The 15,712-nt window shown below is 34.1% G+C and overlaps 1 protein-coding gene across 2 annotated transcripts in view; it reads right to left on the bottom strand.

Annotated features, from left to right (window-relative positions):
• Positions 1-1,232: 1,232 nt before the first annotated feature.
• Positions 1,233-15,712, bottom strand: part of LOC131152713 (DExH-box ATP-dependent RNA helicase DExH5, mitochondrial) — a 68,063-nt gene continuing 53,583 nt past the window's right edge. For both annotated transcript variants that reach the window (XM_058104526.1, XM_058104528.1), the window contains 8 exons: positions 13,373-13,576; positions 13,192-13,261; positions 12,932-13,080; positions 3,838-4,143; positions 3,162-3,221; positions 2,912-3,064; positions 2,668-2,778; positions 1,233-2,446 (listed from right to left, as the gene is read on the bottom strand). In XM_058104526.1, coding sequence (XP_057960509.1) covers positions 1,985-2,446; positions 2,668-2,778; positions 2,912-3,064; positions 3,162-3,221; positions 3,838-4,143; positions 12,932-13,080; positions 13,192-13,261; positions 13,373-13,576 — 1,515 coding nt within the window. In that variant the 3' untranslated portion in view covers positions 1,233-1,984. The remainder of the gene's footprint in view (positions 2,447-2,667; positions 2,779-2,911; positions 3,065-3,161; positions 3,222-3,837; positions 4,144-12,931; positions 13,081-13,191; positions 13,262-13,372; positions 13,577-15,712) is intronic.

Genomic DNA, 15,712 nt, shown 5'->3' with positions numbered 1-15,712 from the left:
AGTACCGTGGTTACAAAACAATCAAAGGGAAAAACAAAAGACAAAACTTTAAAGGTCTCCCAAATAACAACACCAACATCCAGCCCAAACAGGATTACAAGTCCAATCAAAACAAAACAAAACAAGGATCTATAAAACAAATATCACGTAACAAAACAAACAAAAGATAAACAACATAAAGCATAAACCAAAACCAACAAAAAATCAATTAAACATATTTCATATAAGTCGTACCCATCTTCTCCAATTTATACAACTCATTGATAACTCTAGAGAGTTTACTATTATTTGTAAACAAACTATTCCTCTCCCTAACACCTTGACAAGTCAAGGCATTTGTCACTTTATTTTCTTCTCTATACCAATGTTTTATCAAAAACCAAATGTCAAATCATGTTTAAAACAATTTTATTCATTATTTACTAAACATTTTATTTTTCTCCTAATTTTCCTCGATAACCAATATCAAGAAGTAAATTATTTTATATTTTCTTTTCCTTTGCCATATTTTTCAAGTTCTAAACAGGAAATTCTTTTATATTTTCTTTTCCTTTCTCATATTTTTCAACTTCTAAATAGACCCTCAATGCTCACAATGCATTCCCAAATTCCCATATGATTTTTATCTTAGCAATCACCTTAACCTCTGGGCCTAGGCAGTAGAGATTTAGATAAAACATAATAATTTATATTATATTAAACAAAATATAATATAATATTGTATTGAAATCTTTTTAAATTTGTACATCTAAATAAAAGACTTGAAATACATACTCCAAACAAAACTTCGTCGTTTGAGGACTTGAGATCCTGATTCTAGATTTGAATGTTGAATAAAACATAACATAAAATAAATGAGTTATGTTTTAGTCCAAATCATAATTTTAAAGCCAAAATTCATACTCCCAAATACAAGTACAATAAATTCCAAGGACTGAGCGAAATACTCAATGAAAAACTTGAGAAGACGAAGAATGAAGAATAAAAAGAAGTAATAGAACCGATTTTTTTCAGGTATAGAAATTTTAGGATGTTGATGATGGAAGATGAGGTTGTCTTCTAATGGAAACCAACCGTTGGAAACTAACAGCTTTCAAGGCTTGCCAAATGGCAGCAGGCATCTGCATTAGTAAGGCGAGGCAGATTGCTTTTTCAGTCATTTGGGCTGCACAACTTGACAATTTTTAGCCCAGGGGACTCGAAATTCAGTCCCGCAACAAATACGCCACTCATTTTTATGTTGTTTGTGAATTTCAAATGCATTTCCTCCAATCAAATCAGAAAGAAAATGGGAGAATGTGGCAAAATTGTCAGCCCTTTGTGACATTTCAAAGTGAAAAAAAAATAACAATAATTTACATTATATGCTAGGATCAATGTCAACTTTAAGCTCAGAATGGACAATCTGCCTAATTTCTATGTCCTGAAGTTCAGTGTATACATTTGTTAGTGCAATGCTTCTGGGGTAATCCGCCTCTAATAAATATGCTCCGACGAACAATCAGTTGCCCTCCTCAGAAGCAGAAGTATTATCACAGACAAAATAGGTCAATCCCAATCTCAATTGTAAGATCTGTACAGCTGTAGCTTCATTTCCAGCACCAGATAATCATATGCTCCAATCCACTGCAAATTTATCCCAGGACCCTGCTATTCTGTTCTTCATCGATGAATTCAGTTTGACTGCTTACAAACAACGCAAGGTCTCCTGATGCCTCGGCAAAAAAAAATACCAAAGCTGCCCTAAAAATTTTCTTGGTAAATTCCCAAATACCACATTGCATTTACACTGTTGGGAGATGGAGTTCAAGCCTTGAATTTGGAATTGTGTGGAATTTAACGAAACTCTATACTTATGTAATACATTTTGTCCAAACCCGCACAATTCCAAATCCAGGCCTCAAATTCCATGCATCCAAACACAGCATAAGCATTTGCAGGCATTTCAAAGCGCCTATGGTCCTTCATATGCCAATTAGATGCTCTAGTTATGTTCCTTCTTGCTCTTTTTCAGCAACATTGACATGTGCTCTAGATAATCATGGCCAGCCTGGGTCCCACCAGTCAGCCACTGAAGAGCCTCAGCAGCTGCATCTTTTTCCGCAGACTTCTTGTTGGTGCAAGGTTGCCCCATGATTTGCATACCATTGAACTCTGCAGTGGCTCTGAATTGGCCATTCTTCAGTTGCTTTGTCTTGTAAGTGGGTGCAGCATATCCTGCTCTGGTGAGCAATGTTTGGAGCTGGCTCTTAGAGTTATCACCCCCAGGTCCACTTTCAGTCCTAGAAACCAAGGCTGGTGGCATTGCTCTGACAGATGGTTTCAAAGGCTTAAGAATCTGTCGACCAAAGACAAATCGGCCTTCACATTGATCATCAGAAACCAACAAACGCACAGCAGACAAGAGTTCGTGATGGCTGTGCAAGCCCATCCTGGGATTCAGTAGCTGTCCGACGCAATTCACCAAGGTTGATATGCGAAATTAAAAATTAGCCAGAGGAGAAGCAAAACATGTCTTCAAATTTACAAAATGATACAAGCAAAAGCGCAAAAACAGAATAAGCCAGTAACAGTTTGGAAAAAGGAAAATGAAAATAAATTAATGTTCACGGAAACTGCAAAATTTGAGTGATTCAGGGAAAAATAGCTTCTCATGGTTTCACTCACCTTGCTCTGAATTAGCTCCTCAAGCTCTCTTCTTAAAGATTGATACATCTCTGCTACAGCAGGTTTCATGAAGAACTCCAAGTAGCCACCCAGCATTTTCAAGTGCCCATCCTTATCAAAGCAGGAAAGTAAATCCATTACAATAAACCAACCAATCATGCATGTGCATGGATTCCAAGGACAGAGAGACAGCCACAGACTGAATAAAAAGTTGGCTGTATAAAGGAAAGGTAAAATAACTCACAATATCAGCTCTTGAGATGCTTCCACCAAATAAGAGCAGCACTGAATCAGACACAGCCGTTGAGTCCCGCAGAAAAACAGAATTTACCTTTATCTTCTCATTGAAAACTAGCCATGAATATGGAATTCTAGATTCCCGAGCATTGACAGAGTTCTGAAAATGACATCCAACAGCATGCATTTAGAACATAACTAACTGAAAAAAAACTTATTTCATTTACATACTCAGCAATTAAAGGGGATAAACTCACCGAATACAGAAGCACCTGACCATCCTCCATTGTTTTCAGTGAGAAGGACTTCTCGTTATGCTGTAAAACGCATGTGTTGCTTCAGTATTCAAGAAAATTACATACACTAGCCATATGCCACCAACTCCTTTGATGAGAAGAAAATTTTTGTGGCATGCAGCAACTGGGAAGTATTTTAACAGGTTGTTCACAATATCACCCTTATGTTCTTGTTGGGTTATATATGACCAAAAAATAAAATGATAATTTAATGAATTTTAGAGGAAAACATAAGTGAAAAAAAGAAAGACTAATGGGTCTTCTTTTTGTATAATAGCAAAGAAGCAAAATATTAGATTAAATTTAATAAAGAAGAACTGAATCACTAATTTAACTTCCGGGTTATAATAAAAATGGAAAACTAGCCTGGCTCACTCATTTTGTCTATCAATTTTAAGTAGTAGAACTTTCATTGCCAAGTCACCATCTGTTAAATTACTTATAATTTATTTACATTCCAAATTTAATAAAAACAAATGGAGTCATCCTAGTCCCCCAAGAACTGGACCCCAGGCATATAATAATATATCAAAAACCAGGAAATCATTATGTTATACAACAGAAGAAAACAGATAAATATATAAGAGATTCACAAATGTACGTGCTTGTGTCTGAAAATTAAGGTGGCATGACTCACCACAACAGAGCAAATTCCAGGGTACAGGCCAGAGCAAATAACTGCTCGGATGAGATACAAATCATGGCTCCATGCATTGCAGGTAGCTGTGTAACTATCAACAAGTCCAGTATCCTTGAGCAAAGAGAAGAACTCCTTTCGAAGAGCATCAATAGCTTTCATTGATTGGAAGGAAAGAAAATTTTTCCAGCAGTATTCATATCCAGCTAGGTCTCTCTCAGCATCTTTCCAGCCCTCATAGGCCCGGACAAGTGCAAGGTGGTCACTGTAATCACGGGAAAATTGGGCTTTTGCAGTTTCTGCCAACTGCAAAGAGAAAAATGGACATATTACATGCCAGAGTTCCTACCTAGAAATCATAAGTTTATGCTAACAGCAAATTAAACTTTCATGTTACGCTATATTGTTATTTTTACGAATGCAAGCCCTACATCAAATGTGATAATTGTACTCTCTAAACCTACTCCTTTCTTCAAAAAGAGCAAACCACCCTTGGAAGTAGCATGTCGAAATATTTACAAAACTCACGCATTTATACTGCCTTAGGAAACACCAACACTTCTTGAATCTTGAAGTGTCAGTGTCCGACACCTGCCCAACATAGAAGTTTTAGTTCACTAGTTTCACTTATCAGCTGAAGATGCAACTTTGGAACTCTATCAATCCTTGAAGGAGAGAGTCCTGGAGTTTATTGCTGCTCACCCCTGAGGACAAGGCTGATTTGAAGGAGGCAAGAATGTTAGAATCCCCAAATCGATTGAGATTTCAAATTAATGTGTTAGGATTCCCATATCAATTGGGATTTCAGCTTAATGTTATGATTCCCAAATCAATTGGGATCCTATTTAAAGTTGAGATTTTTATTTAATGTGATAGGGTTCTCTAAAACTCCGCCTATGATGCACTCAATGTCCTAACCTTTTCACATAGAGCCCCCCAGGTAAAGGAGGAGGCGCGTTAGGTAGCTGACAATCAATGTAAAACTTGTCGAATCACTATATATGAATTCTTACCAATTATTCATTAAGGCGTCCCCTACGAGCAACGCATTGCACTTATACCACCCAAGTGTAGCGAAAAGTGGGCGACGGTAGGCTAGGGCGTTGCCTCAAAGCGATGCACCATGTCGACACCCGGGTACAATGTCAAATATGTGAGGGTTCCCACATCATTCTAAATGTAGGCAGGTAAAGAAGTTAGATTAAAAGACCAGGACTAGGTTAGCTACTTGAAATATAGGAACACTTGCAAGAAAAGCATAGAAACTGTGGACACAATGATTAGAAGAAAATTTAATTCAATATGCCTTCAAGAAACTAAGTGCGCGGGGTAAAAAGCTAGAGAAATTGAAAAATCAAGATTCAAACTTCAGTACACAGGAAAATAAAAACATAAGAATGGGATAGGAATTATAGTAGATAAAAACTTAAAAGATAATGTTGTAGATATCAAAAGAGTACAGGATAGATAGAACTTTAAAAATTAAGATGGCCTTAGGCCAAGAGATAATAAATGTCCTTAGTGCTTATTTTCCTCACGTAGGCTTAGTAAAAACATTTAAGAAACAATTTTGGGAAGATATGGATAGTATTACAAAAGGGATATCAAGGACTAAGAAAATATTCATTGAAACATATTTGAATGGATGCGTTGAAAGGGATAATAAAGGTTATGAGAAGATAAAAGCAGGATAAAGGATATGGAGACAAAAAAGAGTTTGGAGAGATGATCTTAGATTTTGCCATATCATATGATTTTATTACAATGAATACTTATTTTAAGAAGAGAGAACACTTGATAACCTTCAAAAGTTGAGAAAAATTCAAGTAAATTTTTTCCTAACTAGGAAGGTAGATCGTTTATCATGTAAGGGCTGTAAAGTTATCCCGGTGAAAACTTAATCAATCAACATAAGAGTTTTAGTACTAGATATATGTATTGATAAATGGAAGAGAAAGCATAAAATAAATCAGTGCAAGAGAACTAGGTGGTGGAACCTAAAGAGAGAAAATATAATAAAATTTAAAGATAAAATGATCAAAGATGATGATTGGACAATAGAGGATGGTATAGACACAACACTCTTCGGAGTAGGATCTATTAAAAAGATAGCAAAAGAGATTTTAGGCGAATCAAAAGGAAGATTCTCGGATAGAAAAGAAAGTTGTTGGTAGAATACAGATGTCCAAAAAGTTGTAAAGATAAAAAGAATTTGTTATAGAACATGACAAAAATGTAAAAAATAGAGAAAACTTTGAGAAGTATAAAAGGCGAGAAAAGATGAAAAAAAAAAAAAAGCCATAGTGAACTTAAATAAGATCATTTAATAATTTATATGCTAGACTAAATACAAAAGAAGAGGGAAGAGACATAAGAGAAAGAAAGAACAAAAACTTAGGTAATGGAAAGTGTATAAAAAGTGAGGATGATATTGTCTTGGTTAAGGAAGAAGACATAAAAGAAAAATCGCAAAGTTATTTTAGTTAGCCATTTAATGAAAACCAAGTAGAAGGCTTAAACTTAGAATTGAGAAATAAGGAAAAGGCTAAAAATATGAGATTTTCGCAAAATTAGAGTTAACGAAGTTAAGTCTGGACTAAAAAAAAAATGAAAAATGGAAAAACTATAGGATCAGATAACATCCCAATTGAAGTTCGAAAATGCCTAGGTGATAAGGGAATCATATGGTTAACTAATTTATTTAACACAATTATAAATACTAAGAAAATATCAGATGAATGGAGGAAAAACACTTTAATACCTATATACAAAAATAAAGGAAATATTTAAAATTGTAATAATTATCATGGAATTAAACTTGTGAGTCATACAATGAAATTGTGGAAAATAATAGTTGAACAAAGAATAAGGTTAGAAACGAAAGTCCTAAAAAATCAATTTGATTCTATGCCTAGGAGATATACTATAGAAAGTTATGTCTTTTAAAAAGATTATTGGAAAAATTTATGGAAAAGAAGAGGGATTTGCATATACTATTTACTGACTTAGAGAAAGCATATGATAGGGTACCTAGGAAAGTTTAATTGCGGGTTTTTTTGGGGAGGGGGAAAGGTTTGTGTGTAGTAGGTATACTGACGTCATTAAGGATATGTACAATGGAATAATGACTAGCGTTAGGACTATAGGTGGAAAGAATAGGGAATTTCCAAACACAATAGGTGTACATCAAGGATCTGCTTTGAACTCTTATTTTTTGCTTTAGTGATGGATGAATTGACTAGGTGCATCCAAAATGAGGTTCCATAGTGTATGTTGTTTGCAAATGATATTATCTTGATTGATAAAACTAGGGGTGGAGTAGAATCTAAGCTAAAATTATGAAGAGAAATTTTCGAATCTAGAGGCTTTAGGATAAGTAGAAATAAGAAAAAATGTATGAAATATAATTTCAGTCATAGTAGGAGGAATATTGGAGACAAAGTTAAACTTGATGATGAATAAATCAATAGCACTAATAGATTTCAATATCTTAAATCTATTATGCAAATTGAAGGAGAAATTGAAGAAGATGTAATACATAGAGTTAAAGCAGGTTAGGTCAAATGGAGAAGTGTTTCGAGTGAGCTATGTGATCATAGAATGCCTTTAAAATTAAAATGGAAGTTTTATAGGACGGTTGTAAGACCAGCTATGCTATATGTATCAGAACATTGGGCGACTAAGAAACAACATAAACAAAAAGTAAAAATTACTGAGATGAGAATGCTAAGATGGATGAGTTGTATAACGTTAAAAGATAAATTAAGGAATGAACATATTTGCAGTAAGTTAAGCGTAACTCCTGTAAAAGATAAGATAAAGGAGAAAAGACTCGGATGGTTTGGTCACTTGCAACATAGGCTACATAGGATGTCAAATCGTCAATAAGGAAGAGTGAGTGAGTTACTATGAGTGGCAGTAGAAAGGATAAGGATAGACCTAAAATAACTTGGAATGAGATAGTGAGTAAGGTTTTAATAGTCCTGAATTTGTCGAAGGAAATTGTCCATGATCACATAAATTGGCGGAAAAGGATTCATGTAGCCGACCTCACCTACTGGGACTTAAAGTTTGGTATGTTGCCGTTGTTGTTGTTGTGTTAGGATTCCCAAATCAATTAGGATTGAGTCCATTAAGGACTTGGATTGAGATATTCTACATTCCTAATAATAGTAGGGTTCCCTACTCTATATATAAGTAATCCTACATGACTTTTTCATTAAAGCAATGATATAATTCATAGTTTTTTACTAATTTAAAGGCATAAAATGATCAACCTTATTTTCTCATTCAAATTCCTAAATTTCCCTACAGTAAAACCCTAGGGTTTTATCATTTGGTACTAGAGCCATCTTTGTTGTGGATGTCGTTGACCCGCCAACAAAAGCAAGATCTTGGGATTTTTGATCTTCACTCCTACGCAATGGCTTCGGAAATTTAGAAGAGTCCCAGATGGAAGCTAGGCTAAAGGCTGAATTTATCAATATGTTTAAACTTCAATTTGAAGAGATTTAGGCATTGCTCACTAAAGTATTCATCACATCTTCCCATAAAGAGAGAAAATTATGCCTCTACATTAGCTAATCGTATGGAGCAATTGTACGTGTGCAAAGGAGGCTACCAAGAAGAGCATGATCATGGTCCTTCTTATATGAAGGTGGAATTTGCTCAGTGAGAAAGTGATGAACTCATTGGTTGGGTTTCTAGGGCTCAAAAATAGTTTCGCTTTCACCGAACTTCAAAAACATAGAAAAGTTGAGATTGCTGCTATTAGTCTAGATGCAATGCTATTCAATGGTATGACTGGGTTGAAGCTCGTTATGGAATACCTTCATGGGCAGAATTTGTTATATATATATATAGTGAAAGAAATGTTAAATGTTAGCATAATTCAACAAAGTGTCAGCCCATATTCTTTTCATGTCTTATTGGTGGAGGATGGCTCTTGGCAAATGTGTGTTGATTATCAAGCACTGAACAAGAACACTGTGAAGGATAATTATCCTATCCCTATCATGGATGAATTGTTAGATGAGTTGGGAGGTGCCCAACAATTAACCAAACTCGGCTTGAGATTAAGTTATCACCATATTCGGATACATAAGGATGAAATTTAGAAGACTGCATTTAGTATTGACGATGGCCATTACGAGTTCTTGGTTCTGCCTTTTGGGTTAACTAATGCACCTTTGACCTTTCAAAGTTTTATGAACAACATTTTCTAACCTTATGTACATAAGTTTGTTCTCATAATTTTTTTTATGATATCCTAAAAAAATAACTTATATCTTGAAGATCATCTATGCCATTTGCAAACTGTACTCACCACTCTTCATGAGCACCATCTATTTGTTAAGAAATCTAAATGCAGCTTTGCTAGACTGCATGTGGAATACCTTGAGCATATTAACTTATCAACAGGTTCTAAGAAACAAGTTCTGGATCGCCAAGTGGTCAAACAATAGAAGTTAAGACATCACTGAAGTTTTAGTTCACTAGTCTCACTTAACAGCTGAAAGTTGCAACTTGGGAACTTAAACAATCCTTAAGAGGAGAGATTCCCAAAGTTTATTGCTGCTCAACCTTGAGGACAAGATTGATTTGAAGGAGGCAGGAATATTAGGATTCCCAAATCTATTGGGATTTTTATTTATTGTCGTTTCTAATTAATGTGCTAGGATTCCCAAATCAATTGGGATTTCTATAATGCTTTAATTTCCAAAGTGGGATTTCTAATAAATGTGTTATGATTCCCAAATCAATTGGGATTCTAGTTAGTGTTGGGATTTTTACTTTATGTGCTAGGATTCCCAAATCAATTAGGATTGAATCCATTAACGACTTGAATTGGGATATTTTACATTCCTAATAGGAGTAGGCTTCCCTACCCTATATACATGTGATCCTATGGGGCTATTTCATTCAAACAATAACATAATTCATAGCCTCTGGCTAATTTGAAGGCAGATCAAATCGAAGTGATAGACCCTATTTTCTCTTTCTATTTCCATCCTTTCAATTTTCCCAATTTTCCTACGATAAAACCCTAAGGTCTTATCAATTAACTGATTTATTTTTATTTTTGGACATGACTAAGACACTTCCTAACAATACGAGGACACCTACATGCTTGCACCAAAACGCATTTTGTAGCCCTTTTAATTATGTTAACTAAACCCAAAAGAAAATTTTGACAAATAAAGAGACTGAGAGTTGAGATTTTTCGATATGGGAGCGGTTGGACTTTGGAGCCCTAGCACCACTGTGCCAACCTTGTAGAGCACCGTCCAACCTATCAATCCCCAGAATTCCCCCCTCTCAAAAACCATCAGCAGTTTGTGACTTTTTGTTGATTTTTAAAAAAACAAATTCTTGATGAGCCATGCCCTTGAGTTGCTTTTTTGTTGTTGGACCAAATCTCTATAATATTAATGTAGTCAATGATTGTATGCTTGTAGTTTGTAAAATGTATAATTGATAATCTCACATAGGTGGTGCTTAAAATTATCATAATACTTGTCATCTAAAGGAACAACATGCCTAAATATATATTTACATAAATTAAAACATGTCCTTATTGTGTCAAATCATCATTTTCTTGAAATTGTCATATCACGGTGCCAATATCATGTCATATCTGTCTCTTGTCAGCATGAATGCTTCCTGGAATGCTGCCACAGCATGGATCGTTTTTAATTCCAAAATGTGACCATTTCTACACGGGTGCAAACTCACTTTCAAAATGGTGCAAGCATTGCCTCTTGAAACTTTTCTGTGATGATTTCGTTTATTTGACAAAAATTCATTACTTAACAGAGAAATCATTCTCTACAAGTTCCATAACCAATCCACCAAAGTTAAGGACCATACCACATAAGAAAGAGTTAAGAAGAGGAAGAATAAGAATGAGAAAAAAAAAAGAGTTTTTTTTAGTGGGGGCATACAACTCCCTGCAGCACAGCCTAACCTTAAAAATGTGTTGTACTGAATATAGTACCTTAAAATAACATAAATATTTCTGGACGGATTGAAAAGCCAGACAACGACATGCATACACAATGCATATCTAGATTTTAAAAGTCCCCTGCAACCCAATTACACATGGAGAGGTAAAGAACCGAAAAACAACACCCATTATGAAAAAATAATAGAATTTTAACAAATTAATGATAAAATCAGGCAACATAAATGGTATCCAAAACCTCCTGGAAACTATGGCTTTCATACCATATTATATCGCCACTTTAACTAAACCCTCAGGAGTCATATGTATCACTGTCAAAAATTATGAGAACAAAAACAAAAACTAAATACTGAAAAACAATAACTGGTTAATATTTCTAAAATTAAACAAAAAATCAGTTGAACAAGTGCTCATTCTTGTCCTTGAACCAAATAACAATTAAAAATATGATTAAAATAATAAGAATACAAAATAATACAAAATGAAAATATAAAATTAAAATAAAAATTATTAGAATTATTTTACTTAATCATTACATTTCAAACTTCAGTTTTTCATGCTAGAAGAACAATCTTATTCTACACAACAATTGAAAAATGTTTAAAATGTTTTTAAATGACTATTATTCTTTTTTCAAATTTATAGATATTTTTATTTAATTATATTTTAAATTTTCATGGTCACTTTATTTTGATTTTAATTCAAACCTATGCATTAAACAAATGATTTCATTCTGGATATTAAAATACACTTGCAATAGGTTGCCACCAAAACAACTTAAAACCATAAAATTTGATTTTCAACTTCTAAAAATAATTGAAAACCAACAACAGAACATGAAAAATAGCAAAGTAAACAAACACGTCATAATCTGCTCTTCACTGCAATAGATAATGCATCAGACATGATACATTTCCAGCATCTATCAGCTTGACTAAGATCCACACATGTTCTGAATAATTTTAATAGCTTTCCAAGAGAGAACTTTGGTTACATTCCGTTTGTGAAATGGAATCAGGTGAGCATGGAATAACTATTGTATAGAAATACAATAGTATAAACAAAATGTTAGTGTTATTTAAGACAACTGCAAATACCAAAGTTGATTTTGTTCCAGCCAACACGGAATAGCATCAACCGGTGAAATTTGGGAATAATTATTCCTAATCTATCACGTATAGCTATAATTATTCCTAATATATCCCATGTAGCTTGAAATAGCACCAATTTTGTCAGTTATTGACTCTAAATAGTGCCAATTTTATTTTGTAAATTATTATGCTTCACACAAAAGCTATTCCATTCCCACCTGATCCCATTCTGCATTAAGTCATTCTTTTTTCCTTTTTATTCTCTTTTGTGTGTTTGCTCGAGTTATTCCCCTTTTTTGTTTTCCGCATGCATGGTGACACTGTGGGGAACAAGCACAAAACCAATACAGCCAACTGTTTCAGATCATCCAAACTTAAAGACAGGAAGACAGTGAAAAGACATCCAGACTAAAATTTGGGAGGTCAGTACACAGAGATGTTAACCAAGTATGAAATGATGAGAGATTCTTCTGCCATGAAAGAGAGCTTTGCTCAAACTAACCAGCATGTTTTCCTTGCAAAGCCCCAAACTTGACCACAATGGAACTCTCACAGATATGTATAGAGAAAGAACACCTCATCTACCAACAGAAGAAAGCCTTCAAGCGCAAAACCAAACTCAAGACTTAAGAATTATAATTTAATATCAATAAAACTGCCAATATATTGAGCAAAGAATTTAAGAAATCTCACACATCAGATCAGCCAAACTTATAGCTAAATGAAACTTATTCTATCAAATGACTTAAACCGTCAAGTCTTAAAACATTTGATATTGAACTAGCTTTTTAGCAGCAATGGTCAATGAAATTGATTACACAATTATCAAATAATGAAAAATACCTTGATAAATACATAATCACAAGACCAGCATCAAATTAAATAAATAAATAAACATAGACTAATTAATTGCAAATTAAACTAAAAATGAAATTATCATTAAACTACACAAATGAGTACGAGGGTACATGTGTTCGTCTTATAACCATATAGAATGGGATGATTTCAATTATCCATCAAAAGAAAACGAAGACCTTACATCTTTTTTGTCCAATGGTGTCAAGAAAGGATCTCTAACGCTAAGGCCAGCAGCAATAGTTAATATAGGATCCAGGCAATTGAAAATTGCCCCAAATATAAGCATTTTTCCAAGCTTCGGCTCGACTGGTAGCATTGTCAAGTACCGTCCTGCCAAGTAACATAAACCACATGAGGCCTCTATGAATAAAATTATCAACATTGCAGAATTCAACGGAAAATACAATATAGATATAGATATATATATATATATAATCACACCTAAAACAGTCAGATTTTCATTCGCATCCAAAGCCCCAATGATTTTTAAATATTCAATGGCATTTTGAACCTACAAAAAAAATTTGAAAGAAACATTAATGTAATAAAAACATATAATTAACAAGATTGTTGGGAGATGGGGTGGGAGATTTGGGCTAATGAAGTTATAATTGTATGTTACCGCTAATAACTCTGGTGATTGCAAAGCCCTAGATAGAAACTCAGAAATACTTCCAAGTTTCAAACTTTTGATTTGCAAACAAAGGGACTGCAAAGGTGTCCTCAGAATTTCTGGCAATTGATAATCTGCAAAAGCTTCATATACACATCTAGGATAGAGATGATAGCATTCACCAGGTTGAACACGACCAGCTCTTCCTCTTCTCTACATATCAAAGACAGAAAAGGAAACTATATTTCATTTACAAAATAGATAAAAAATTTTAAAAATAAAAATTCATTCATGGAAGAAAGCAATGCACATGCACAAAAAAATCTTATTCTTAACCACGTCAAATATGACAAAAATTGAGAAATTTTGGTCCATTCTTTCATGTTCTTTATTTATCTATTTATTAGTGGCAATAACGACACCGAGCATTTTCATTGCAAACTTCATTTTAAAAAAGGGGGGGGGGGGGGAAGACACCACCTAAATAAAGGAAAGTGGAAGCATCAACCTATTGGTCCATATCCCATGTCACACAAAAATATTGTGTTTCCAAGAGCTCAAATTCCATTTTACAAGATAGAAACTAAAAAAATTTTAATGTTCTCTAATGTCTTAAAAACTGACCGATGAAAGAAAAGGCAGGCAGGTTGGGTCAACTAGGTCATCAATGGCCCAACCAGAGAAATTATAAAGGAACCTGCCCCTCCATGTTGTCTATATGTGCCTTTTTTTGGATGCAAAACATGTGGCAAATGGGTCCTGAAATGTGGAACCCACCACCACTTGTTTCACATCCAAAAAAAACACGCAAATGGACACATGGAGGAGCAGGTCCTCTATATAACTTCTCCCCAAACTGGACAAAACACATCACCAAATAAACACACCTACAAAATAAAATAAAATGGGAATGAGCAAGGCTTCAATTAATTCAAACCACCATCCAAGCCAGCATGAGGTCCCACTGGACCTGCTGATATTTAGACCAACTAGGCCAACAAGTTAACCCATAGTTACTAGAAAACACTAACACCCGAGCAAACCACGTATTGGTGTGAACATTCCAAAGTGTGATACATTTTCATTCCAGAATGCTAAATCTGTAGATCCAAAGTTTTAATTCAATGTATTTTACATAACGTAACTTTTTATTAGTTAAAATTGAGGAATCATCACATATTAAGTCTATTTCTATCATTATTAATCTATTCCACAATAGAAAATCTCTTCTGCATTTAGAAACACCTCAACACCTCTCCAAGATATACATGTGAATGTGATATTATACTTTTCCCACCAATATATCTAGTATACCCTTGATGTCCCCATTTTTTAGCATGTGCCATACCAAGATCCCATTCCCATTCCACATTCTAGGTAACATTGTGTTAACCCATCAAACCACTACGTCTTTGGTCTTTCTTGAATACAGTGATGGGTAGAATAGCGTTAGGAGCAAGATGGAGGAAACAGGTGCCATTCTTCTATTGTTTTTTTGGTTTTGGTGAACGGAGGGGCTAATTCCAAGTTTAGAGCTTCTAGGGGCCTGAGAAAAGGAGATCCTCTATCCCCTTTCCTTTTACTCTTGTGGTTGTTGCTTTGAGTAGAATGATCAACAAAGGGCTTGATCGTTTGCAACAGGATTGGGTTGCTTTGCTCCAGTAAAGTTGTTTCGCAATTATCTGTTTTCTGAGTTTTCATCCTGTTTTTTATTTTCCCTTTCATTTGAGAGGATAAGCTCATTTTCTTTTTCTTCTTTTTGTTGTACTCTTCCTTCCTTCTTTCTAATAAAATTATTTGTTTATCAAAAAAAAAATTCTTACATCTATATAGAAAAATAAGAACAAATAAGCCAAGACTTTTTTTAAAAAAATTCTCTGGTTTCATCCAAATCCAAATTTATAAAAAAAATTAAAAATAAAAAAAATAAAAAATAAAAAAAAAAAAGGTCAAATGACACCCGGAGCACACACTTGAGCTACATTATGCTATAGCTAAGCTTCCCATGCCTAATGCCGGTAGAGGGTCAATTTATCAAACATAAGACATTATAAGCTATTTGTTGTGGTACAGGACACATTACCTTAGCTTTGGATTGCCCAAAGATGGTGAGGATACAAAGTATTTATGGGTCTGTTTGGTATCATTCCCAAATAAAAATCAGGAAAAAAAAAAAAGCTGAAAACCACAAAGCTAGCAACCTATTTCCAAAACTAAAACCAATCAAAGACTAATTGAACTTTTATTTTTGCCCTTGAATCAAGTAGCAATTAAATAAAAAAAGATGATAAAATATTTAAGTAAAAAAGAATATAAACTAATCAACATTATAATGAAAAATAGAAATTA

Source organism: Malania oleifera, chromosome 4 (assembly GCF_029873635.1).
Source record: "Malania oleifera isolate guangnan ecotype guangnan chromosome 4, ASM2987363v1, whole genome shotgun sequence".
In the NCBI taxonomy this organism is placed as follows: Eukaryota; Viridiplantae; Streptophyta; class Magnoliopsida; order Santalales; family Ximeniaceae; genus Malania; species Malania oleifera.
Note: the sequence above shows the minus strand (reverse complement) of the source record. Positions and strands in the feature narration are given on the sequence as shown.